The sequence below is a fragment of the Myotis lucifugus genome, unplaced genomic scaffold, assembly GCF_000147115.1.
Source record: "Myotis lucifugus unplaced genomic scaffold, Myoluc2.0 scaffold_38, whole genome shotgun sequence".
NCBI classification, from domain to species: Eukaryota; Metazoa; Chordata; class Mammalia; order Chiroptera; family Vespertilionidae; genus Myotis; species Myotis lucifugus.
Genome location: NW_005871086.1, coordinates 8,581,299 through 8,609,101, shown reverse-complemented (window position 1 = coordinate 8,609,101; position 27,803 = coordinate 8,581,299). Strand labels below are relative to the sequence as shown.

General features: G+C 41.2%; 2 protein-coding genes across 2 annotated transcripts in view; both read left to right on the top strand.

Moving 5' to 3' along the window:
- The window catches only part of GPR176 (G protein-coupled receptor 176), a 75,665-nt gene extending 51,846 nt beyond the window's left edge, over positions 1-23,819 (top strand). The window contains exons 2-3 of the mRNA XM_006087509.3: positions 16,014-16,266; positions 21,943-23,819. Of these exons, the coding sequence (XP_006087571.1) occupies positions 16,014-16,266; positions 21,943-23,065 (1,376 nt within the window). The 3' untranslated portion in view covers positions 23,066-23,819. The remainder of the gene's footprint in view (positions 1-16,013; positions 16,267-21,942) is intronic.
- LOC102441399 (heterogeneous nuclear ribonucleoprotein A1-like) lies at positions 4,021-5,402 on the top strand. The gene has a single exon (XM_006087508.3). The coding sequence runs from the start codon at positions 4,097-4,099 to the stop codon at positions 5,057-5,059; it is 963 nt and encodes a 320-aa protein (XP_006087570.1). The 5' UTR covers positions 4,021-4,096; the 3' UTR covers positions 5,060-5,402.
- Positions 23,820-27,803: the final 3,984 nt, after the last annotated feature.

Genomic DNA, 27,803 nt, shown 5'->3' with positions numbered 1-27,803 from the left:
GACACCTACCTGTCCTAGTTAAGGAGGTTCCTCTCAGCCTGTTAGAAAGCAATCAAAACATCATCTCCTTTCTATACCCCCAAGTGTTAAGGGCCAAAAAAAACAACTTTAAGAGTATTTGTATTTTAACAATAGACTTTTGGATATAGAAAAATTAACCCCTGAAGGTGACATTTTTCAGCATCATACCAGGCTGGCTAGTAATAGAGGTGTGTGTGTGTGTGTGTGTGTGTGTGTGTGTGTGTGAACATTTCCTCTTTCACTTCTTTAGTTTAAAAACAAATTAAGTTACACACATTTATTATGCCATCCCCCAATTCTGCTTTACTTGAGGTACTCAATATTGACAGCCTGGGACGTATCTTTCCACATATTTCTCTGTGTTGTATAGGAACACCCCACAATTTATCCTAATGATAAACATTCAGTCTGTTTTAAATTTGGGGTCACTGTCAACAGTCCTTCAGCAAACATATCTGAACATACAATCTTATCTATTGATTCTTTTATTTGTAGGATAGTTTCATAAAAGTAGGATTACTCAAGGTACATGCATTTAATAGATACTGCCAAGTTACTTTCCAGATATATAGCCATTTACTTGTACACCAAAAACATGTAAAGATGTTTATATCTTCATACCCTTTAATACTGGATTTTATACATTTTATTTTATTTCTGCCACAGACTGTTCGCAGCTGTGATTATTTTAATTTGCATTTATGCCATTCCCTTAGGATGCCCCTGTCAGTGGTGAGGGTGTTGTAATGTACCCCGCAAGTAGCACACAGGACGCAAAATCAAATCAATGAGTCATGTAATCAATGAAGCCGGCAACTGCGAGAGAGATGCGGCTCCAAATCTCGCAGTGCCAAATGCCCGTAACATCAGACTTATATAGGCAAATATCACAAAGGTATTGATTACATCTCTAGGTTTGGAATGAGAACCCTGGTTTGCAAAAGCAGTTTGTTACAGAAGCTAAATTGAGCAAGTTAGTTATCTACAAAGATTAATTATAGTTTCAGGTTTTGGGACCACTGAGTCAACAGAAACACATTTTCTGGAGCCACTGAAGCAATTAAAGCAATTGTGTGTCCTGGTCTCCAGGTGCAGAGGAATGTGTTTTGAAAGACCAGTAAAACCACAATCAATGGGGTATTCAATCGAATGGGATGATTTATATAAGTTCAGAAAATCAAAATAACTTCTCTATTATTTTAGCAAACAAATAAGTACAGAAGCCAGAACAGCAGGGTTAAAAATTAAACAGCCGTTTTTACCTGAGGTGATTGCTACCATGCTTCAAGGACCAGCCTTTCTTAGAGGCTGGTCCTAATGGCACCTTTGCAGCTGCTCTCAGGCCTCCATGGCTATTTTCTCCAGGTAAGAGCTGAAGAAGCAGCTTCAGTGAGTACAATGGATTTTAGTCATAGGAGCTGATGTGCACTGTATGAATTTAAAACTATCAAAAAAGATGGATATCATGTAAATGGCACTGGAAAGGTTACAGGAGTGAGGAGGAATGAGTAGATAATGTAAGTGTACAGATGCTGTGGGTGTTCTGGCTTCACCCAGCTCTGCATAGGTCAATGCTCAACCACTGAGCCAACCAACCTGGCAGCATGCATATTTTCATAAACATAAATAAATGTGACTTTCTACCTCTCCTTCTAGTCGGCACCCTTGATTCCCTGCTCTGCTCTGCTCTGTCTCACTCAGATTGAATGTCTCTTAGGCCAGAACTGTGCTATAATCCTGGGGACTTTGTTGTGTATTGTAGCTTTCCTCTGAGGCATAAGGTTTCTTTCTTTTTCTCTCTTCCTTCTCATCCAGCATGCTATGAAGTAGGCACCCCAGTGCAATACATGCTAATACTCTCTTGGGGGTGTTTTTCTCCATAAGGCAGTGAATGTAATCTGGGAAATAGCACTGATGTACGAGAGTCTGCCTGACTCAAGTAATTACCGAGTTTATGACTAGAGCAGCATTCAACCCCAAATCAGCTGGATTACTTTTCAGAAATGTTACAGAAATCCATTCTGAAAATGGTGCCCTGCAAATGATGCCTTTTGTATGAAGCACTGGGTACAGAGACTGCTCCTTCTGGGTCTTCATATAACCTCTCACCCATTGATTGGCAAAAATCAATGAGAAGTGAGAGCACCTGCTGCAGGCAGGTATTTTGGAGGAAAAGGTTCTAGAGCAGTGGTTCTCAACCTTCCTAATGCCGCAACCCTTTAATACAGTCCCTCATGTTGTGTTGACCCCCAACCATAAAATTATTTTCATTGCTACTTCATAACTGTAATTTTGCTACTGTTATGAATCATCATGTAAATATCTGATATGCAGAATGTATTTTCATTGTTACAAATTGAACATAATTAAAGCATAGTGATTAATCACAAAGACAATATGTAATTATGTATGTGTTTTCCAATGGTCTTAGGCGACCCCTGTGAAAGGGTTGTTCCACCCCCAAAGGGTTTGTGACCCACAGGTTGAGAACCGCTGTTCTAGAGGCATACCTCAGAGATACTGTGGGTTTGGATCCAGAACATTGCAATAAAGTGAGTATTGCAGTGAGGCAAGTCGTAATCTTTTTGTTGGTAGAGGGTCTTGCCTTCAGTTTGTAAAACAAAACAAAACAGAATGCAACATTTATTAAGCACAAAAAAGTGAAGCACAATGAAACGAGGTATGCCTGCTGAAGGAAATGAGAAATCAATATCACAGAAATAGAAACACCAGAAAATAAGCATATATGTACAACAATATTTATCACAGTATTGTTTATAATGGCAAAACCTCATAAAGCAAATGCCCGTTTGGAGGACAAAGACTGAATAAACTGATATATTCACATCATGGATTTTCCCACTATGTATTGTACATATATAAAATAAAATTTTATGTGTACAAAAGAAATAATAACAAACCACCATATATGTCAGTAAATACAGTGTATATGTTTATGTATCATTAAATAATGAAAATGGAGAAAGGTGTGTTCATATCAGTTACTTAAGAAGTTAGTGTCCAGCAAAAAGAACATGTGCAAATGACATATTTACATATTGTTATGTTTTTATGCAGAAAGATGTTTTAAAAGATGGTGATCAGGATGTTAATCATGTTTATCTTAAGGTGATTTGATTTCAGGTGATTTTTTTTTCTTTCCAGACTTTTCTGAGCCATTTGAATTTATAACAGTGAGCATGTGTTTAAAAAACAACTCAGAAATAAACCGAAACTATTTTCAAGGAAATGAAGAGCTGTGATAGGTAGCCAGAATCTTACTTCTGGGTTCCCCTCAAACTTGGGGTCCAAATAGGATCCTGTATAACTAGTATGCAGAGAGCTCACGGGATATGCTCCTCCTGTGTGCATTCATTTTTTTCATTTACTTATTTATTTATGGTCAACAAATATATATTTAGCATTCCTGATTACCACGTACTGCTCTAGGCATTCGGGCTGTAGTGGTAGAAATATTAGATGAAGTCCCTGCCCTCCTAAAGCTTATGAATTAGTGGAGGTTGGCACAGATGATTAACTAATTCCCATTAATGTAAGTACTGCAAACAGGAAGTAATCAGCATGATAAATATCCGGAGGGCCTGCTTTGGATTGCAAGTGGTAGTGGTCAAGGAAGGTTTCTTTTGAAGACCTGAAGAATGAGGTAAACTTAGAGAGGATGGGGTGGAAGCCAGAAGGAACAGTCACGTGAGGGCAAGAGAGCTTTGAAATTTTGGGGCTTCAAGAGAAGGTCCATAGAGGCTGCTACACTATTCACTCTAGGTGACACTGTTCATATTCAAAGTCAAATATTCATTATGATTAAAGAACAGATGGTAGCGAAGGGGAAGCTTTTCTAATTCTCACATGAACCAGTGATTGGGGCAGGCTAGACTTTTGTCTTTGTCTTAATGAACAATGGGAAAGCAACAGAATTTTTCAAGAAGGGGACTGATGTTCCTAAGCGCTTTAAAAATAAGCATTTTTTTTTAAAGATATGCTCCTTAGATCACTCCTTTCTGCTGGTGAACGCCGCGGAGTAAGCATCGTTGGAATTTCCCCTGTTGCAGTCATCATGTCTAAGTCTGAGTCTCCCAAGGAGCCGGAGCAGCTGGGGAAGCTCTTTATCGGAGGTTTGAGCTTTGAAACAACTGATGAGAGTCTGAGGAGCCATTTTGAGCAATGGGGAACGCCCACGGACTGTGTGGTGATGAGAGATCCAAACACCAAGTGCTGCAGAGGCTTTGGGTTTGTCACCTATGCCACTGTGGAGGAGGTGGGTGCAGCCATGAACGCGAGGCCACACAAGGTGGACGGAAGAGTGGTGGAACCAAAGAGGGCTGTCTCGAGAGAAGATTCTCGAAGACCTGGTGCCCACTTAACTGTGAAAAAGATTTTTGTCGGTGGTATTAAAGAAGACACTGAAGAACGTCACCTAAGAGATTATTTTGAACAGTATGGGAAAATAGAAGTGATTGAAATCATGACTGACCGAGGCAGTGGCAAAAAGAGAGGCTTTGCTTTTGTAACCTTTGACGACCATGACTCTGTAGACAAGATTGTCATTCAGAAATACCATACTGTGAATGGCCACAGCTGTGAAGTAAGGAAAGCTCTATCTAAGCAAGAGATGGCTAGTGCTTCGTCCAGCCAAAGAGGTCGACGTGGTTCTGGAAACTTCGGAGGTGGTCGTGGAGGTGGTTTTGGTGGAAACGACAACTCTGGTCGTGGAGGAAACTTCAGTGGTCGAGGTGGCTTTGGTGGCAGCCGTGGTGGCGGTGGATATGGTGGCAGTGGGGATGGCTATAATGGATTTGGTAATGATGGAAGCAATTTTGGAGGTGGTGGAAGCTACAATGATTTTGGCAATTACAACAATCAATCTTCAAATTTTGGGCCTATGGAAGGAGGAAACTTTGGAGGCAGAAGCTCTGGCCCTTATGGTGGTGGAGGTCAATACTTTGCCAAACCACGAAACCAAGGTGGCTGTGGCAGTTCCAGCAGCAGCTGTAGCTATGGCAGTGGCAGAAGGTTTTAATTACTGCCAGGAAACAAAGCTTAGCAGGAGAGGAGAGCCAGAGAAGTGACAGGGAAGCTACAGGTCACAACACATTTGTGAACTCAGCCAAGCACAGTGGTGGCAGGGCCTAGCTGCTACAAAGAAGACATGTGTTAGACAATACTCATGTGAATGGGCAAAAAAACCTCGAGGACTGTATTTGTGACTAATTGTATAACAGGTTATTTTAGTTTCTGTTCTGTGGAAAGTGTAAAGCATTCCAACCAAGGGTTTTAATGTAGATTTTTTTTTGCACCCATGCTGTTGATTGCTAAATGTAATAGTCTGATCATGACGCTGAATAAATGTGTCTTTTTTTAAATGTGCTGTGTAAAGTTAGTTTGCTCTGAAGCCATCTTGGTAAATTACCCCAACAGTGTGAAGCTAGAATTCCTTCAGGGTGATGCCAGGTTCCATTTGAAATTTATTTATAAATTGCTTGGGCACAGAAGCCATTGTCTTCGGAGACTTGGTGTAGTTGAATTGACAGTTACTGTGTTGTGACCTGGAGTTCACCATTAAAAGGGTCACCCAAGCAGAGTCATGGAGTTTATTTGGTTATTAATGATTGTTGGCACATCCTATGCAATATATCTAAATTGAATTATGGTACCAGATAAAATTATAGATGGATATGAAGCTTGTGTATCATCCATTATCATGTGTAATCAATAAACGATTTACTATAAAAAATAAAAATAAGCATTTTTCTGAGACAGATAATACTGGAGGTCAGGGGAGACTGGGAAAGAAGGTCAGCAGTTTAGTTTTTGACATATTAAGTTTGCAATAATTGTGAGAGTCCTAGGTGGAAATGTTGGGTAGGCATATGGGTATCTGGTTGGTATATGGATATCGGGGTCTAGGGATCAGATAAGAGGTGAGGTGATGCAATAAACATGGAAGCCATTAAAATTTGGGAAAGGTCATACATAGTCTGGGGAGGCTAGAGGAAGATAACATGAGAAGGACTGAGGTTGAGCCCTGATATAAGAGATGCTGAGAAGTGGCCAAAGTAGTAGCAGGAGAACCAGGAGAGTGTACTCTGGACATAAGTGTTATGTAAGTTCCTAATGTCCAAAATGGGAAAAAACCAAGGCCTTGATCTGGTTAAGGTCATCTCATAAGGTAAACGTGGATGCTGCTACCATCAGGCCCTCACTGCCATCCCACATCTCTGATCTCCAGGGTTACGAACTGATGTGCCTTGACTCCGGCTTTTATGTTCCTTCAAATAGCCACTTATCAGGGCAAATGAGGGCAACCCACATTTTGCCAGTCGAGTAGCTATATTTTCTGATTTCATTAATTTTATTGCTGATGCAAAGAAGTCAAGCTGTAAACATTTTTAAAGGACTATTAGTTGTTTGGTGTTCACTATACTTCTGAGAAAGTCAGAGAAAGAGTAAACAGATTTGCTCTCAGGAGTTAATAGGACTGCATCCAAGAGAAAAGTTTAAAGGATTTTTATTTTGTATTTTGTACAGGAAGGATAAGTAAGTCTAACACTCTGAAGAAACATTATTTTGTAGTTGCTCAGTGAGTATTGTGAAACCTTTTGTGACTTCTAGAAATAAGTCTCACTAATTTGTAGTTGCATGATGATCAGTAAAAATAGTTTAAAAATACTTAATGATACATAATATTACAGTTATTTAACACTATGGATGAGGCAGTGTTTGGTACTTTTTATATGTTACCTCATTTAATACAGCAGCCTTGCCAGGTAAATTTTAGTCTATGCAGTGCATCTAAACGGCAGACCTGAACACATAGCAACATAAAACAACAGACATGTATTATCTCAGTTTCTGGGCACCAGGAATTTGGGAGCAGCTTAGATAGGTATTTCTGGCTCAGGGTCTCATAAAGTTGCAGTCACCTGAAGGCTTGAGTGGGACTAGAGAATCTCCTTTCAAGTTGGCTCACTTGAAAGGGCTGTTGGAAGGGGGCCTCTGTTCCTCATCACTCCAGTTTCTCCATGGGCCTTCTTGAGTTTCCTTAAGATGTAGTCCACTAGCTTTCCGCAGAACAAATGATTCAAGAGAGATTAAAATGGAAGTGGTAATGCCTTTTATAACGCCGCCTTGGAAGTCTCACTGCCATTTCTGATATATCCTATTGTTTATATGTCAGCCCTGTTCATTATGGGAGAGGTCTACACAGGGATGTGAATACCAGGAGGCTGGGATCATTGGCCATCTATCTTGGAGGCTGCTTACCCTCAGGGCCTTAGGATACTGCTTTTCCCAGAAGTCTTAACAATTAGCAAAAATTTATTTTCTCTGTATAAAACTTACATAGTCCTATCTGGAAACAAAGAAAGTATAAATGATTCTTATGGTTCCTTCTATCCATATGAGTGTATAAAGGCTATTTGGTGTTGTAAATTTTACCATTTTACTTCAATTAAAGAATTACAGAGTTCTTTATTGGAAAAACGATGATTTTAAATGTTGCAGCTTGTCACTGTTTTCTTGATCATTGTATATATGCTCACTTTTATTTCTTATCTGGGGTAATATTAAAATTTGTTGGCTAATAAATGTTCTACCATTAGCCATGGTATTTGGATGCTTAAACCTTTATAAGAATAATGTCAGCGGCAAGACTAATTGAAATTGGAGCTTAGCGGAAGTGAACAGATTTTATATTTTATCTTATTTATTTCATCCACATTGAATCAGTGACATTGATTACACTATGAAAGCCAGTAATTTACAAACCCACAAAGTGGAAAATTGATATTTCACAGGAGAGAAAATTATCCCCTTACCTTTTGTTTTCTAATGGGAAGATAAGAGGTCACATCTTCTCACTGATCTTAGTGCTTTAAATAAGCTAATAGCATTTCATGCTGATTTTATTTTGAACCAGCAGGAAAATTGCATGGTAAGTAACTCAGTGTTACTCAAATCAACTAATATTAGAGGAAGAATGCAGCATTTGGAAGCTGATTATTCATGAAATGCTGAAATGTTAGTAAAGGGTGTCCCAAAATTCATGCAAGAAGTAATTTTGATAGAAAACACAGGTTTATAATTAAAAATTGTAAATTTTTTATTGATTCATAAAGTATACAGTATAGTGTTATGTATGGAATAGCATATTGGGTAAATGGCCTCCATGGCTTTGCTGGCAGATACGCACTCTTTTGTTATTGCCTGAGCAGCCGCATTTTCGAAGAAGAATGGTCCGATGATGCCTCCAGCCCCAAATCCACACCAAACAGTGACACGTTGTGGATGCATTTGTTTCTCAACAATCACTCGTGGATTTTCTGAACCCCAAATGTGACAATTTTGTCGATTAACCAAGCCATCAAGATGAAAATGAGCCTCATCAAAATTCAGCCACATTTATGCAAAACGGTCATGGAAAATTTCAATAAAAGAGTGCATAACCCTATACTGTATACTTTATGAATCAATAAAAAATTTACAATTTTTAATTATAAACCTGTGTTTTCTATCAAAATTACTTCTTGCGTGAATTTGGGACACCCTTTAGAATTCTCCTCTGTTTATCTGTCACTGTGGTCACCATAATCACAAATCCTGGAACCTTAGAACATGACACAAAGCAAAGGAACCTTTTGTCCAGTTTTCACCAATGTGACTAATGAAGATGCAGGCTCAGAAAGCCTGGGTTTCCTTAAATGTCACTGGGAAATGTACATATAAAATGAGACATGGCACGGGAGATAAATGGAATTGAAATTATTCTCCATGTTATTTTGCTCTTGATATTTGCCCTCTTCTCTCTCTCTCCATCCTGTTACTACTTGAGGGAGACAGAAGAGGAAAAAAGAGAAAGAAGTGTTAGAATTTGCTTTCTGAAAAATACTGTTTCTGCCCACCCACATACATGCACTTCATTATAGGTACTTCCAAAATCATGTTACACCTGCAAGGCCCGTAATTACAGCTTGCTGGGTTTAGTTCTTGCCTCATAAGCAACTATTTTCCAAGTTTAGGGTCTAGGCCAGGGGAGGGAAATCTTTTTTTCTGCCAAGGGCCATCTGGATATTTATAACATCATTCATGGGCCATACAAAATTATTGACTTAAAAATTAGCCTGCTGTATTTGGTTGAACATTTAATGAACTCACCCCTAATGCCTTGGCAGGGCCAGACCAAATGATTTCACTGGCCTTATACGGCCCACGGGCCGGACTATCTCAGTTAACAAGCTCCTTCCTTGTTACATATGTGCCAGTCTCTTATTTTGCCTGCTTTACTCCACTCCCTCCTTCCTACGGAGTTCTTGGCTAGTATTTTGTCTGGGCATTTATTCCATTTTCTTATGTTGTCAGTTGGCTCTGATGGGCTATGTGCAGTCACTCATCTTTTTAATGCCTCTGTGTTCTGTCCTCAACTTTGCAGTGACTTTCAGATCCATCACTTCCTTCCAAGGCCTTCCCTTTCCCTGCCTTGGCCATGTGTCTTTGGCCCTGTCCTAGATCTGGCTGCCTCCAACTCTTATCCCATCTGCTGCTCCGGCTTTCCTAGTGCCAGCTCCTCTACAGCCACCTTCTGTTGCTGGCTTTTTTACTTGCAGAGATGGGAGAAAGTGGGGTAGGAAGCAGAGAAGTACGGTATACTCTAGAGCAGATGTGACCTCCACGAAGTGGGAGAGTGGTCTGAAATCTATTAGAAGAATTAGAATACTATTCCTTGCTCCTCACACCCCAGGCTCTCCCCTTTCTCTTGCCTCTCTGCCCAAATTTCGCCAAAGAAGTGGGAATGGAATTTTAAACTTTTAGTTAATGTCATTGTTAGATTGTGCCAGATCATTAGGAATAAGAGCTCCCATTTCCAAAATCTTATTTTTCTACTTCACATCAGCTATGCTGGGTCTGGGTCCCCCATGGACTAAAGCAGGATTTGGCTCGCTTTCCTTTCTGAGACCTCCAATTACCTTACCCTCGTGTTCTTTGGAAATTTTTCCAACATCATTTTCCCTTTTAGACTGCATAATTACAGTTACTGGAACAGAGAGAGTAGGATAATAAAGTGCATGAGCATTCCCTGTACGTTCACTGGATTAATTATGGTATAACATGATGGATCATTGCTGAGTGTCTCTCTCCCAAGCTGCTCTGACACTGTGTATTGACAATGGAGAGATAGTAAACATTCAGCTTGTTGATCAAAGGCAGTTGCCATTAGTAGATGTACCTACAAAATTGAGTATACAAAAAAACAAACAACAATTCTGATCATTCTTATGAAGTAATATCAAGCTTCAAGCACTTATTTATTCATGTACTTAGGTATTCATGAAGCAACTTCTGGATATAAAACTGGTGCACGTGACAGTCAACAGAATTTTTCAGATAAGGTTCTTCTCAGGCTTCCTAATTACAGTATTTTAAGGGAGAAATGATCCCTCTGGGCTAAATGCAATATGAATGGTGCAGAAAATATGGACCCTGCCTTCAAAGATTACATGAGCAGTTTAATACAGGAAGGGCCTCTCAGTGAGATGGACAGTGAACTACTCCACTCAGACAAGAATGGCTTGTTTGGATGAGGATCCAAGGGGAGGGTGCTTAATGATAGAGTTAGATAACTTAATTCCTCCTTTTCTCTGGAAGCTTTCTCCAAACACCTATTGAGGAGGAAATGAAACCTGTGGTTATTAAAGTGTTTCAGCACTGTCAGTTCGTTGGGGCTAATATCCTAAGCCATAGCTTTTTAGAGAACAATATACATGTCAGGGAGGTTAATAGACTGAATGCGAGAGATCAAAGAGCAAGGTATATTGTGAAGCTATGAAAATCTAGTTGGTTTTTATGGAAAAAATTTTAGTCAAAGAAAGAAGTGTCAGCAACTTCAGACTCTGTGTTTCTTCCTTTTTACCTTATGCATCTGTGTGTTTCTGGCTGTGTACTAGGTATGTTAAGAGATGTGAGAGATTGAGCTAATTTCAGGGGCTTTATGACTTCCATGAGAAAGCCCCAGTGGCTAAGGTTACTGGGATCTTTTTGTCTTGATTGTGCTACACATTTTGTCTTTGGGGATACCATTGTCGCTAAACATAATGTGCATTTGTTGTAGACTCACCTAAAATCCTTTGTGTGGTCTCCCGGGAGCTGACGGGAAGAGGCTATTGTTGAAGTCTCTTAATTTTTCTTAGGTATTACAAAAGTGAATCCTGTTAATATTTTATCTAAATTATTCATTGGGAACAAGTATTCTAAGGAGAAATCATCAGAGGTTAGATTGGGAATATATATTTCATAAGCTGCTTTTCATTCAAAGTAACTATGTAAAATTCACCATGAATTTTAATAAGCTTACTACATAGCTTCTTCCTGCTAATTCAGTTCTTGCTTAAATTTGAATCTCCTGTATCATTTCAGAAAAACCTCTGGAATCAAATTAATTGTAACTAAAATAACATAATTTTCTCATGCTAATAGTGATCAGCTTAAACAGTTGGGCAGGTATTAGTCTAATCACAAGTTGCAGCAAATTGACACTTCATTAGTGAGGAAGACGCTCAAATGTTTAGACTAAGAGGAAGAGCAAATTGTATTGAAAACTGCTAGGCACAGCTCTCTGGCTACAAGCTGGTTTCCGGCCCCCCATTCCTGTTGATGGCCATAATTCTGATACCAGTGGCAAAAAAGCTCTGCTTACCAGTTAACCAGTGCTTGATTCTCTGGCTAGTTGAGAAATTTACCTGCATATATTAAAAATAGATTTTAAAAATCAGAATAAGATAGAATCTTTTAAAGAACTATTTAAACTTTCCTTTGGAAGTATGAACGTTGAAACTCAACTTTTAATGTTGGTGCCCCCTACTCCCAGGTTCACAGAACTTAACAGTAAGATTTTTTTAACCCTCTAACCACCATTTGCCTTCTCTGCACTTATTTATTCCCTTCTTGTCTTTCCTTCCCTCTCTCTCTCTTAAGAAGGGAGTTCCTTTTGAGGCTTTTGCTTGGGCTGCAGATTTAAGCATTCAGAGGAAAACATGGATTTGACTCTTAGGTTTGCAGGTTCACTCCATTCCATGAGGATGCTGAAACTTTGGGTATTAAGTGTGGGGGCATCCAGAAATCATATCTTAAAGGGTATTGTTTGATGTTGAGAGGTTTGGATTTTCCTTTTCTTAATGGCAGTAGAGAACTATTGAATGCTTTTGCTAAACTGAGTAAATTACTTTTGTACCTCTACACTTCTTTAAAATGGATTTAATTCATCAATCTCACGCATTTTTGTTTTCTGGCAATTTTTTAAAAACCAAATCAGTGTCACAATGAACTGCATCTGAATCATTTACTTTTTAGCTTTTGTGTTTACATATCTATCTAGTTTATAGCACATATTATTTATGGGCCTGGGCTGCCTTTTTGTGAAATAAAACATTGACCTGTTTGTATTTTTTAACCCAAAAGGTTGAATTTATTTTTGTAGTAATAGTGGTGTTGATTTCCATTGCAAACACGGATGTTCCCTTAACACACATTAAGACCGCATCACACGCTATAGTATTACAAAAAGGAAGGTGAACTGTTTCCAAAGGCAATAAATAGCTTTAACAACAAAGGATGTAAACACCTCATGAAACAAAAAATCTCTAGTTATATGAATGACTATTTATATTTATTTATTATAAATATTTGTTTATTTATTTTAACAGGATCCTGAATATTTTAACAGGATCAACCTTTGTTTCTTTGATCCTGAGGTTTCTACTTTTCCATACCTGGCATCTGCAGTAAAATGCACAGCAACTGGGTTACAGAATGCAGTTACGATCCATTCACGCAAACCTTCAAGAATGGCTGGTGTGGCTCCTTGGGATTGAACGTTGCCCCATGGAAAGAACATAGCTTTCCTTAGTTTAGCTTCAGGTTCTTAATAGCAAAAGGGATTAGGCTCCAGATGCCTCCTAGAGTTTTATAATTAGTGGAAATAAAATGATTATAGGAGTCTCGGGTGTTTCAGTAATTACAGTTGAAAACAAGTTTCCTTATTCACAAGTGTGGACATACTAATAAAATGTATGATTTTTTTAAAGCAATGAAAAAGCATGCCTGACATAATAGAGAGGGGGAAGGAAAGATAAGAGAATAGAGTAGGAGGGTAATGATGGAAATCAGTTTAAGTTTCTATGTGCATGAGTGATCCTGGCCCAAAGCGTGGCCCCTCCTCTGTAATGAATTTTCCTGTTTCTTTGGATATTCAAAGTGTTTTGTTCAGCATAACCTGCCAAATTACAAAGATTGACAGTGATGAAAGAAAAAGAAGTGCCTAAGAGTGTTGATTGATAGCAAAGAAGGGTTGCCTTTATGGGAAGTCCCTCAGTAGACTGGAGACACCATGATTTTGACAACTGAAGATACTGTAACATGTGCACTCTCTTCAAGGCAGATTTCTTTAAGGCTATTTCATTTTTAGATGGTTACCAGAATTTAATCCTGTTTGTAAAACTGAAGTGAGGAAAGCTACTTCAGCCAGATTTGAATCTGTGCTTCAGTGGAAAAAGGCCAGGAAAAACAATTCCCCAAATCAGTGGAGCGTCACATTATTGTTGCTCCATCACCTTGGTGACAGGATAGCTTGAGGGGGCTGGAGGTGGTGATATGAGTAAAACAGCTCTTCCGCTGAGTCAATGTGTGTACATATATATTCACACAGCTGGTTTCATCTCAGTGAGGCAGCTACTGATGTGAGGAAAGTTAAGTAGAGAATTTCCTAGAAGCAGCTGTGGCCTACTTACCTAAACACAGTGGCTATTTTTCTACTTTGTCAGGCAAATAAGAAGTAGCTATTGAATATTGTGTTTGAAGAGAGACTCTTGACAGTGAGTTATGCCAACATCTGAGGTGCAGAGGCAGCCCCTTGCAGTGACTGGCTACAGCCTGGAACCTTGCTGTCCCCTCCCCTGGTACCACCACTCTCCTTCCGAGTGAGGCTGAGCTCTTGGCTCAGTTCATTGGAGGGTGTTCTCCAAGTGTATGCACAGGAGGTAGCAGTATCCTTGGGTCATGACTGACTGGCCGAATTGACCTGGCTCTCTCACCAGGTAAAAGCTCCACCAGTAGAGTAGGCTGCCCTGCATACCTAAAGACTTGGTCCCTGTGAGCCTTGGGGGTAGCGGGTGGTGGTGGTATAAACTGTGTGGAGAGGTATTTCTGAAACTTTAATCTGGGGGCCAACTGTATCTGGGGTTCTTGTTACAAATGTAGGTTTCCAGTTCCGTACCTATTCGCTGTGATTCAGAATGTCTGGTATAGTAATTCTGAGGCCCAGTAAAGTTTGGGAACTACTGACTTAGAATACCCTCACATGATATACCTATTATAAAAGGGTTCCTCTTATTGCAGGGACTTTCAATTACTGCTTGTCCCCTTATCTTACAAATTCATTTATTCAACAAACATTTATCAACTGCCTGTTGTGTGTCATACTGAGCAGGGCAGTAGAGTTATAACATGACCAAGATTGACATGGTTTTTATCCTCATGAAACGGAGGGGAAACAAGTAAACAAATTAATAGTTATGATTAGAGTTATGAAGGCCACAACAGGATATTATAATAGACTATAAAATGGAAGGAGGAGCAGTGAGTATTTAAAATAAAAAGATAGAGAAGGTCCTCTTTGAGGAGACAGCAATTACATTAAGACTTAGATTTGAAGGAGCCAGACATATGAGGAGCATGTGAGGCAGTATAAAAAAAACGTGCAAAGGCACTGGGACATGACCAACCTTGATCCTCATTAAAGAAAAAGCAAGGCCAGAGTAACTGGTGCCCAGTGAGCCAGGAAGGCACCTAGATCACCTAGGCTCTTGATCAAGAGGAGACAGATTGAGAGGTGTGGGGAATCAGATGTGTAGTTGGAAATAAGAGTTTGGAGTTGAGAGGAGAGGCCTAGTTTAGAACATGACTGTGGGAGTCATCAGCATTTCAATAGAGAGCCCCCTGAATGGGTAATCTAATCTAGGAAGAGGTTTTGGAGAGAGGGTAGATAAGGGCCTGGTAAAGAAAACTAGGAATAGCCAGGACATGGGAGAGGTGGGAAGATAGGAGGAAAACCAGGAGACTATAGGTCGTGGAAGCCACGAGAGGAAATGCTCAAAGAGAGCTAGTCAAATGTGTCATTTCTGTTAAAGGTCTAGGACAGCGCTGTATAGGAGCCACCAGCTGCATGTGGCTATTGAGCACTTGAAATGTGACTAGTGCAAGTTGAAATGTACTATAAGATGCACATCATGTACAGCTAAGACTAATACAATTGCATTTGTCAATTCTATTTCAATTAAAGAAATACACACCAGATTCAAAGACCGAGTACAAAAGCAAGAATGAAAAATATTTCATTACTATTTTTTAAAGTAGTGATTACATGTTGAAATGACAATATTTGGGATATACTGGGTTAAATAAAATACACTGTTAAAATTTTACCTGCTTTTCATTTTTTAAAAATATGGCTACTAGAAAATTTAAAATTGCACCTCTGGTTTGCGTTCTATTTCTGTTGCAGAGTTTGGCGATGTGGAAGTCATTTGCAAACTTGGTGAGAGTAGGCTGCCTGAGACTAAGTAATTCCAAGCAAACTGTTTATACGACTTAGAGGAGACTGAGTCAGTATCGTAATGCTGGTAAACAAATGAATAATTATGATAAGAGCTATTAAGGGCCACAACAGGATATGTCTAAATTAAGTAACGAAATTCACCACTAAAAATTCTTCCAGAATTTTTGAGATGTATGTAAATGATTTAAATGATTTCACATAAATTAACAATATAATATGCAAGTATTTAAGTTAAATCCTTTGAAATCAACTCTGAAATGTGGTTTTTCAGTCTTTTTTAACCTGTGTTTTCTTTCCTTTTTTTCTTCTTTCTTTTTATTTAAAATTTATTTTATTTTTATTTATTTATTTATTTTGCATATTTGGCCAGGAAACTTCATGGTGTTATGGTCAACTTGCCGCACAACCGTGTTCAAATCTGTCACCAACAGGTTCATTAAAAACCTGGCCTGCTCGGGGATTTGTGCCAGCCTGGTCTGTGTGCCCTTCGACATCGTCCTCAGCACCAGTCCTCACTGTTGCTGGTGGATCTACACCATGCTCTTCTGCAAGGTCGTCAAATTTTTGCACAAAGTCTTCTGCTCTGTGACTATCCTCAGCTTTCCTGCCATTGCCTTGGACAGGTAAGGTCAGGTAGCCAAATGCCCAATTTTTGAAAGTATATTGAAATACTAGCATCACGAAGCAAATGGGAAATAGTCATTATTCCACTATTTTAGTTTGTGATCAACAGAAAGAGAATGAATTGCCAGAAGAGATACCTCACACAAGACAGGTGGGTTAACAGCAGCTGTGGAAAATAGGACCATTGAAAAAAGATGTGACATTGGGAGTCACATCATGATGCTGGGGCAGAGCTACTGGAGCCTGGAGACTCAAGGGTCCCAGGTTCGATTCTGGTCAAGGGCATGTACCTCGGAAATAGTCATTATTCCACTATTGGATGTGCAGGAGGCAGCTGATCGAGAATGAATTGCCAGAAGAGATACCTCACACAAGACAGGTGGGCTTAACAGCAGCTGTGGAAAATAGTATATAAAAAAAAAAGATGTGACATTGGGAGTCACATCATGATGCCGGGGCAGAGCTACTGGAGCCTGGAGTAGCTTCACGTTGGTTGGAATTGGTGGTATTTGTGTTGCAATTTGCAGTAGATAGGCTCATCTGATTGATAACTCCACAATTAGGGCTTTTGATGTAGGACAAAAGCATTTCTGGAAGAACAACAGAACAATTCAGTGTTATTTAACAAAAAATTAGATAGTCCAGTTGGACCGGGCCAGATAATACCAGAATTCCTTTGGAGGATTTATTTCCAAGGCCTTATATTGTGATGGTTGTTGTTTTCTCTTCTCATCCTCTTTAGGAGGATGTTCATTTGGAAATGAATCTTACATTTTAACTACTACATACATAATTTGATCAAATTTATCAGAGTTTAAAGATCTTAGTAATCAACAGCCTCCTGTCTTTTCTCTTTGTTGCTAGTGTATCATGAAGACAGTTGAGATAATAATGCAGCGAATAGAATTAAATAAGAAAACAAGAATTGGAAAGTATTTTGTGCCCATGAGTACTTTTGATTTCAAAATTTGCAGAAAGGAAAAGTTGCTGAAGGGATTAGGTTGGCTGGCTCTTCTGACTTTATACCCTATGATAAATTTAACTACATTATAGATGAATTTGGAATTTTTAAATGCTTTGTTCATTCAAAACATACTTAATATCTTAATAACCTCTGAGAGTATGGATTGCAGAACCCATATGTGGAGTCGCTTTCAGCCTCTCAGGCCTGGAACCTTGACTTCATTAGCTGCCTAATGTCATCTGCATGGAGGGACAGAGTCATACAAAGGCCCTGCATACGAGGAGAAGTTGTTGGCTTAAGAGAGGGAACTCTGGAGTCAGAAATCTATCTACTGGTACATTGCTTTTTTTGGTGGGTGGCTTTGGGCAAAGTGGCTTAATCTTTCTGAGCCTCAGTTTCCTCAGCAGTAAGAAGAATTAAATGAATTATTTGTAGCCTGTGGTTGGATAGGTTGCACCAATATTTGCCTCTCTTTCTCTAGGCTTTGCTTCTAATTGGCACATTCTTCTTTAGCTTTATTGTCTGCAATCATTTTACCATCAGATCTTGCTGTGAGCCACTCTAGCTCTTTGGAATTTTTCTCACTAGAAACTCACCATTCACAGGATCAGACAAGGCAGGTGATAAATTCAAGTGCCACAGACCAGGCTGGGGTTGTGTGTGCATTCATGTTCATTGGGGTCAGTCACTTAGCAGATGCAGCTAATAGTTGCTTTGTGGCTATCTAGATTTAGTGGGCAGGACTCTATTTTCTTAGGAGAAAATTTAAAAATCTAGATTTCTATCATTTTTTAATGTTTGCAATTAATTTGCATTAAAAATATTATGTGGAACACTCAGCAAGCTAAATGTGTACCATGCAATGCCAGTTTGTCATGACTGCTCTACAGTAACTTCGCATGTCTCTTCCATGCTCAACAACAGACCTTTGAAGATCTGGAAAGAACCATTGCACAGCACTGGAATATCACAGTGAAAAGTCAATGACATCCTGGTGATGCAGTTACAGCCCTCATGAATTTTGCATTGAGCCACTCTGTATTTATAGGAGATGTCCTTCCAACTGCCCCTTGTACTACCTGCTTAGTGAGGTCTCAAGTCTTCAGACCACATTGTGGACTTTTCTCAGAGTTTTTTAAACAACATTTTTATTAACAATTTATGTTTCACAAAATTCACCTATTTTAAGTGTATAAGTCAATGAATTTTAATATCTTTATAGAGTTGTGCCGCCATCAATAAAGCTGACCTTTAGAACAGATTCATCACCCTAAAGAAAAGAAGCCTCATGCTTATTACACTCACTCTCCATTCCCACCCTAGACATAGGCAACCACTACTATACTTTCTGTCTTTGTATGTTTGCTATTTTTGGACATTTCATATAAGTAAGATTATACAGTATGTGTTCTTTTATGTCTGGCTCTTTTGCTCAGCATAATGTTTTCAAGGTTCATCCATGTTGTAGCATGTATTAGTACTTCATTCCTTTTTCTTTTGTAGTTTTATTAAGATATGATTGACATACAGCACTGTGTAAGTTTAAGGTGTACAGCATAGAGGACTTGAATATATTGTGAACTGATTGCCACAGTAAGTTTAGTTAACATCCATCATCTCATCTATATATTAAAAGCCTAAACAACCGTTAAGGCGGAACAACCGGTTGCTATGATGTGCACTGACCACCAGGGGGCAGACGCTCAATGCAGGAGCTACCCCCTGGTGGTCAGTGTGCTCCCATAGGGGGAGCACCACTCAGCCAGAAGCTGGGCTCATGGCTGGCGAGCACAGCTGCCACGGTGGGAGTCTCTCCCAACTCTGTGGCAGCAGGCGCAGTGGGCCAGGGTGAGCGTGAGCCACGCAGCACCCAGTCCCAATTCAGGCTCCTCCCTGGCTGCCTGCTGCTTGGTGCACTGCTATATCCCCTGAGGGGTCCTGGATTGCTAGAGGGCACAGACCAGGCTCAGAGACACCCCCCGCCCCAGTGCACAAATTTCATGCACTGGGCCTCTAGTATAGATATAAAAGAAAGAACAATTGTTTTTCCTTATAAAGAGAACTCTTAGGATCTACTCTCTTAACAACTTTCTTCATTTTTTATTAGTGAACTAGAGGCCCGGTGCATGAAATTTGTGCAGGGGTGGGGGTGTCCCTCAGCACGGCCTGTGACCTCTCGCCGTCTGGGACCTCTCAGGGGATGTCTGACTGCTGGCTTGTGGCTGGATGGTCTTCTGCTGCTGCACAGCTTGCTGCTTGAGCTTCAGCAGCTGCTACACGTGCATGGGCTGGGCCACCACGGTCTGTCCTGTGAACACCATTGAGTGGGTGAGTCAAGTGTGGTGGCAGGCTCACCCTAAGTTCCCTGTGCTTCCCTGAGTCACTGAGTTGTTTAGACTGACTTCCTTCTACAGAGAACAGCACTGGGATCAGGCCTAAGCCAGCAGTCGGACATCCCTCTCGCAGTCCGGGACCCCTTGGGGGATGTAGCAGTGCTGAGTGGCACTCCCCCTGTGGGAGTGCACTGACCACCAGGAGGCAGCTCCTGTGTTGAGCATCTGCCCCCTGGTGGCCAGTGCACATCATAGTGACCAGTCATTCTGGTTGTTCTGCCGTAACGGTCGCTTAGGCTTTTGTATATATAGATAATAGTCTTTTGTTTGGCTGTACCACTTTTGTTATCCATTCATTAGTTGGTGGACATTTGGGTTGTTTCCATTTTTTCTTACTATTGTGAATAATACTGCTGTGAATCCTGAAATTTTTTAAAGAATAGAATTCAACAAGAGTGAGAACACATTGTTGTTTTTTTTAAAACATATTTTATTGATTTTTTACAGAGAGGAAGGGAGAGGGATAGAGAGTTAGAAACATTGATGAGAGAGAAACATCGATCAGCTGCCTCCTGCGCACCCCCCACTGGGGATGTGCCTGCAACCAAGGTACATGCCATTGACCGGAATCGAACCCGGGACCCTTGAGTCCGCAGGCTGACGCTCTATCCACTGAGAAAACCGGCTAGGGCAGAACACATTGTTTTGAATACTTTTCTGTTATACCTAGAATCAATGCAATAATAACTGTAGGTTATTTCTGGGCCTTTGACCTTAGAGAGGAAAATATGCTAACAATAAAATATCCTTACTTTCTTTCCATCAGACAATCTACTGTGTACTTGCCATTCTTTTTTAAAAGGTAAACAAGTCCTTTTAGTAGAAAATTAAGACTGTTAGTATCCTATTTTATTATTCAGAGATACAAATTACCTGTAAGCTTAAGTATGGTGTGCATGAAGGTGAAGGGAAAATGATCCTTTCTCTGACTTCTTTCACGGATATTTGTTTCATGGCACTGAATCAGCAAGTTAATTGGGAGGCCACCTACACTTCCTGCATTATTTTCTAGAGGTGTATATACTAACAAAATTACTTGTAATGAGCCTGTGTTGCAGCCTATTTCCCGATACATAATGGAAGCAAAAATGCCTGGAAGCTTGGGTTCATTATCTGCCAGTTAGCAAATAAGAATCAGAGCCAGGGGACTCCTGAGCATGTTTTCATGCGTGGGTAGAAACCTTTACCTGTACTCAGAGAAATAAGATGGAGAGCATGCATAACTTATGTGTTTTTCTCCCTTTTCCCCCCTCCCAGAAAGATATCTAGAACACATTTCATCGTGCTCCATACATCTCTGATCATCTGTGGTCATGTTGTGTTTGCATCATATCTCCCTGAGCTGGAGCATTCTTGACATTTTCCCAGGTGCTCCCTTTCCCATACTTCCTTTGTGCATACCTCTAGTAGAGCCATCACCTCCTCATTTATAATTGTTTGCATGCTTCCCCCACCCCCGCATTAACTTTAGAAACATCCCTGTATATCTTTTCTTCTTTTTGTAACTCAGTGCCTGTAAACCTAGGTGGTGCTCAGAAACTCTTGTGACAGGAAAGCATTCGTGTTTAGTTGGCCTCACGAATGAATGAATGTTAATAGGGTTCTAAGGTTGACTCCAGCATTAGCTGACTGCAGTGATGTGGGCAGAGCTAATCTCTGATAATCACCACAATTCTGATGGTTAGTGGAAACCCTTTCCTGACAGATGTGGCTCTAGGGGTCTGTAGAACTACTCAGTTCTACCAAATCATTGCTGATATGGAAGCAGGGTGCTTTCTGAATTCTGATTAGGTGATTATGGGATAATCAAGTTAGGCTTGAAGGAAAAAAGTTTTAACATGCAGGCATTTTAGACCTATTATTTGCTCTTAGAGTTACTAAGTGATTATCATGGGGACAATAGCTATTGAGCAGGCATCATTTTTGTCAGTTGATTTTGTGGAAGGACTTTGCCAGAGTCCATCCTTAATATTGGGTCCTGCCCTGAGCAGATGTAAGGTTAATATATCAATTTTTTACAAATTAGCCTTACACTGAAAAACAGATGTCTTTATGGCAGATGGAGGCATCCTTTATATTGAGCACTCTTTGGAATTTAATCTTGGCGGCAATAATTATAAAGCTAGTTATGCATTGTACAGCAAAGTCCTCAAAATTTAAGGTCTGGCTGCCTAACTTCCCCAGTGGTTCCCTCTTTCTTAGGCAGAATAAAAGAACTTGACCCTTTTTTCCGTCTCTCCTACTTTTGGTAATAGAGAGTCCCCTAATTTAAAGCGTATCTTCTCCTGTGAAATGAATTTTATGTGTGCATTTTGCAGGTACTACTCAGTTCTATATCCTCTGGAGAGAAAAATATCTGATGCCAAGTCCCGGGAACTGGTGATGTACATCTGGGCCCATGCAGTGGTGGCCAGCATTCCAGTGTTTGCAGTGACCAATGTGGCCGACATCTATGCCATGTCCACCTGCACCGAAGTTTGGAGCAACTCCTTGGGCCACCTGGTGTACGTTCTGGTCTATAACATCACCACGGTCATTGTGCCTGTGGCTATGGTCTTCCTCTTCTTGATACTGATTCGACGGGCCCTGAGTGCCAGCCAGAAGAAGAAGGTCATCATAGCAGCGCTCCGGACTCCACAGAACACCATCTCTATCCCCTACGCCTCCCAGCGGGAGGCCGAGCTGCACGCCACCCTGCTCTCAATGGTGATGGTCTTCATCTTGTGTAGCGTGCCGTACGCTACCCTGGTTGTCTACCAGACTGTGCTCAACATCCCTGACACTTCTGTCTTCTTGCTGCTCACTGCCATCTGGCTGCCTAAAGTCTCTCTGCTAGCAAACCCTGTGCTCTTTCTTACTGTGAACAAATCTGTCCGCAAGTGCTTGGTAGGGACCTTAGTACAGCTACACCACCGGTACAGTCGCCGTAACGTGGTGAGTACAGGGAGTGGGCTGGCCGACGTCAGCCTGGAGCCCAGTGTGCGCTCAGGAAGCCAGCTGCTGGAGATGTTCCACATTGGGCAGCAGCAGATCTTTAAGTCCACGGAGGATGAGGAAGAGAGCGAAGCCAAGTACGCTGGCTCTGCCGACCTCCAGGCCAAGGAGATACTTAGCACCTGCCTGGAGAGGGAGCAGGGGCCACAGTCTGCGCCCCCTGTGCCACCCCTGGGCACAGTGGACTCTCTACCCCAGGTGGCTTCAGCAGCCCCTGTGGAACCCGAGACATTCCCTGGCAAGTATTCCCTGCAATTTGGTTTTGGTCCTTTTGAGTTGCCTCCCCAGTGGCTCTCAGAGACCCGAAACAGCAAAAAGCGGCTGCTGCCCCCCTTGGGTAACACCCCAGAAGAGCTGATCCAGACAAAGATGCCAAAGGTAGGCAGGGTGGAGTGGAAGATGAGTAGAAACAATAAAGTGAGCGTCTTTCCAAAGGTGGACTCCTAGCAAGGATTGAAAATCCCTGGGAGCAGCAGGGAGCTCCCCTACTCCGGCCGGCCCTTCCTCTGGCCCTGTGATTTGTATGATCTCATTGCAACCAGAGTGGGTTGACTTTTCCTGGCTGGGCCAGATGCTTTTGAATGAGAGGGAAATCTATATAAAGTCAATGTCTTTTTATTGAGGGAGTATATATATATTTATCTCAGTGATTCATGTCCTTAGTAAGTCCATGTTCCTCTTTGTGGAGACAAAAGTTGGGCATTGTGGACTGGGTCTTGGGGTGGGTACCCCATGTGTGTTTTCTGGAGATCCTCAGTTCTCTGAGTCCAGCAGAGAATACACGGAGAGAAAAAGCATCCCTGAGCTCAAAGGAGCAGGGCCACTCCAAGGGAAGCCCAAGATAACTATGGAGTGGTGTGGGCACAAAGAAAATGCCTATTTGATGGACATAAGTATGTCAAATATATTTAAAATTGATCTGTACCTTCAGGGAAGATAGGGACTTGGCATTTGACACCTTTTCTTTGGAAGGCCCGATCATATGTCTCGCAGTTCCTCCCAATGCCCGTCATCCTTTCCACTGGGATGTGGATAAGGAATGGCCCTTCTGCCCACATTTGACAGACATGGCAATAGATGTGCCTGGTGGTAAGTGAGACGATCTATCCTTGGTTATCCTGACATTCCCAGGCATCACTATGGCCTCAGAAAGACATGTCTGCAGTTTTGGTTCGAAAACACTGCAAGCTCTTTACTATGTCTTTCCTCCCTTATTTTATTTATTTATTTATTTATTTATTTATTTATTTATTTATTTTCAACAAATGAGAGAGAAGCTTCGAGGTAGAGAAGAAAGACACTGTAGTCTTGTCCACACACTGTAGTCTTTTCTGTTCCCACTTGATCTCGCCTGAAAGGTGCTACATAGCAGTCATTAGAAGTAACATATATTGAAAAAAAAGATCTCATGCAAACTTTTGTAATTCAGAGGTGAGTTTAAAAGGCAAAGCTAGTGTATACTGGGTCCCCTGGACACATCAAGCTAAACTGCTTGATTAGGAAAGGTGGTTCTGCCCAAAAGGTCCCCTTCTGAGGAGGGCTCCAGACACCGGCGGGCCAGTCTCATTTTCAGTCCGTTTATGCAACTGTGATTTCTCCCTTCATTTTGGACACAAAGGAGGAACAGAACAGGGAAAAAGAATTAATCGTAAAATGCCATGGCAACATATAGCAGCCCAGGTGAGCTCTCCAATTCCTCTTTCCCAGAGTGGATGGATAGAAGAGGGAAGACAGTGTCCTCATGACTAGACCCGGGGGCGCTCCCAGGCAGTTCAAGGCCCCTCGTGCATTTCACCAGGCTGGATTCCAACTGCAGAGGACACCTTACTCCTCCTGAGGGCAAGCCAGGTGCCAGCCGCTCTTCTCTAGGGCGGAGTGTTTTTGTTAATAGTATGCAAGGGAGCCCATCCAGTGCCTTGAGAAAGGAAAGTGGGCCTGCTCACCGCATCCCAAAGGCCATCCTTTCCTGAAACCACACTGGTCCTTGTCCCTTGGAGGCAGCACAAGACTGTGTAAGGAGTCACCTTTTCCTCTCCTCTCCTCTCCTGAGTGTGATGTCTTATAATTCCTGAATGTGACCCTGACCCTTCCTCTGTGTGTGTTGTCTCCTCGAAGTGTTGTGTGCTCGGGGACTGCCACTCCCTCCCCAGGGCCTCCTCCTCCGGACCCTGTGTGCATGCCCTCTGCAGCTCCTTGCCCTGATTGTTAATATGTGGCCCTTCAAGCTTATCTTTCAAAACCTGCACAATTGTTGCAACTTTCGTCAAGGGGAAACATAATCTGTCAGAAAAATTGTGTCTACTCTAGAAGAATCTGTCAAATGTAGCCACTTTGGTGTCGTTCTGATAATATATATGTACAACTGAATAAACTCTGATGAGGCAGAATTTGGTAGGTATTTCTTCTGTATGTCTGAAGCAAATGGTTGACTTCTAACAGGTCATTGTCGGGTGTATTTCTATACTCTCTGAAGCATTACATTTTAATAAAAAATTGAAGAGCAGTTTCTGAACTCAAAAAAGATTGTATGAGCTATGTGTTTTTTGTTTCTTCTTTTCCCTCAAGTGGCAGTTACCATCTGAACCTCTGGCTTCCTACATGATCTCAAAGGAAAAGTATTTGTTTCCCCCATAAACACAGATGGCAGCATTGCAGTAGCGTATTGTTGCAAATTTATAAATGAATTCCCAAAGGAGGAAATGCAACGAATGTCACGAACATGTCTCCATATTGCATTGGTGGAAAGACTGCTCCCTCTCCAGGGGAGACTGGGGTACAGCCTTCCTCCTCCCTCGCGTGGTGGGGCTGGTAGCACATGGCCAGGCCCCTGGGCTTTGGGGCCCGTTGGCCCATGTTTGAGGCCTGGCTCTACCACTGACCGGCCTACTGACCTGAGTAGGTGAGGTAACCACAGTGTGTCTTGGTTTTCTCTCTGTAAAATAGGGAGATAGTCACTGTGTCAGAGTCTTTTGCCCCAGCTCGCATACTTCACCTCTGATTCGAGCCCCACCTTCAGTGGGCCACTGCTGGCTGCATCCACTCCCTTCCCGGAGAGCAGTCATGGCCTTGCTTTGCTTTCTGCCCTGTGAGAACTCCCTTGCTCCTGGGTGACCCCTGATCAGTGTGCCATGGGAACCAGTGGATAAATGTCCCTGTCCTGTCCTGCTGGACAATTGTGAGAGGCATTTGTCCATATCGCAGGCAGTCAGGCAGAATTAAGTCCCTGCTGCCCACAATGTTGTCTCAGTAATGAATTCTTACTGACTTCCTCTTCCTTTCCTGTTTGGGTTTCTTTAGGCCTCATTCGTGCCCTCAGGGATCACCTCCCCAAAACACTACCACATAAAGCCTTTGTCTCAAGCTCTGTTTTCAGGGGACTCCAAGTGAGACAAGAATATACCTCATGGGGCAGTTGTGAGGATTAAATGGGATGATCTGTGTTAACATGATGCCTGGCACAAAGTAAAGATCTATCAATATGAGTGCTTATCCACTATGTTTTTTTAAAAAGTGGTTAGGGGGCTTAATTGGAATGGTTTCCAGAAAATTACACTAAGCCAGTCACTCCAATATTAATATTCATAATAGTAATTTGAGGCAGTACACAATGCCAAAGGACTATTTGAATCCCTGAAGAAAAAATACCTATGGTCCTAACCGGTTTGGCTCAGTGGATAGAGCATCGGCCTGCAGACTGAAGGGTCCCAGGTTCGATTCCGGTCAAGGGGATGTACCTTGGTTTCGGGCACATCCTCAGTAGGGGGTGTGCAGGAGGCAGCTGATCGATGTTTCTCTCTCATTGATGTTTCTAACTCTCTATCCCTCTCCCTTCCTCTCTGTAAAAAATCAATAACATATATTTAAAAAATACTTATGTAAGCTAGACTATTTCTTAACCAAATAATTCTCAGTTTCAAAGAAAAGCGGCGGGGGGGGGGGGCGGGGAATGTTAAAAGAATGTTCAACTTCGTTGTAAACCTATAAGGCAGGTTGTGAATATGAGTGAGCACAGTTTTCTATATTGGTGAAATAGGCAAGCGAAGTAACTAAGGGCAGATGTACAAATCAAAGTGGCCCCATCCACGGAAAAGGAACCGTAAGTTAACCACTTGGTGTGCTAAATAACATCTGGAGCTCAGGCACAAGTTTGACTTGACTGGACAGCGGAACAGCTGCCCCATCTCAGCTCTGGGAGTTCGGAGCTCTTGGCAGCCCCTCCCTGGGGTGAGGTGGCTCAGTGTGCACACGGCAGTTGCTGCTGTGTGAATGAGGAAGCATGTAGACCAGAATTGTTCTACTGGTCATCTTATGTGTAAAACATGGTGGTCAATAGATTTTTCTGATGTCCTGGAATTGTGGCTGAAATCCCACAGCTGAGGACAAGAAGTGTTTAAAATTCTCACATATACTAGTATATGATTAAGAAGCAGAATGTGCTCTCCTGCTCCCCCCCGCAGCTGTCCCCCATACACATCCAGTTGAGGGAATGATTGTGCAAGAGAATAATATCATCTACCATGACAGGTTGCGATCAAATTATATCCCAAATGGATAATACACAAAAGAGTAGACTACACATATTAAGTAGAATGTGGAGATGTGTGAATGCCAAAAGAGACAGCTAAAATGAGTGCAGGTCTTTGTCTCTGGGACTGTTTTTGTTTATTTTATGTAAGCCCCTTTGTTCTATTTTAAAACAATTTACATGTATAGAAAAAATACAAATTAACTTTAAAAAGCTTCTAAATGTTGCAATGCACCATCAGACTAAACCAAAGGGGAAAAAAAAAGAAACATGCATATCTAAAGGAAATTGAGAAAACAAGGCAATTTAGGCATTCAGGGTCAGAGTAACCAATGACTCTTTGCTGATATACTCAAATGATGTCAGTTTATTCAGCTAGATCACTTGGTTTCGCTGTATGAACTAGGGACTTTAGGCTGTTCTGAATTCTAGTTTTTCCTCCATATCCTCTCAAAAACTAAGAAGTATTTCTTTTTGAAAGCACTTTTAAGAATTAGTACTACTTTTTATAAGTTTAATGTAAATAATGCTAGTTTGCTTCAGAAATTCTTAGAATTCATATAATATTTTAGATAAATATGTATAAAACATTGAGTTTAATGAATTAAAATATCCTGGACTTGGTTTTTTGTTTATTATTTATGTTTCCATCTACTTAAA

Coding starts and splice junctions, on each gene's coding strand:
- LOC102441399 (XM_006087508.3), top strand. CDS start 4,097: ATGTCTAAGTCTGAGTCTCCCAAGGAGCCGGAGCAGCTGGGGAAGCTC.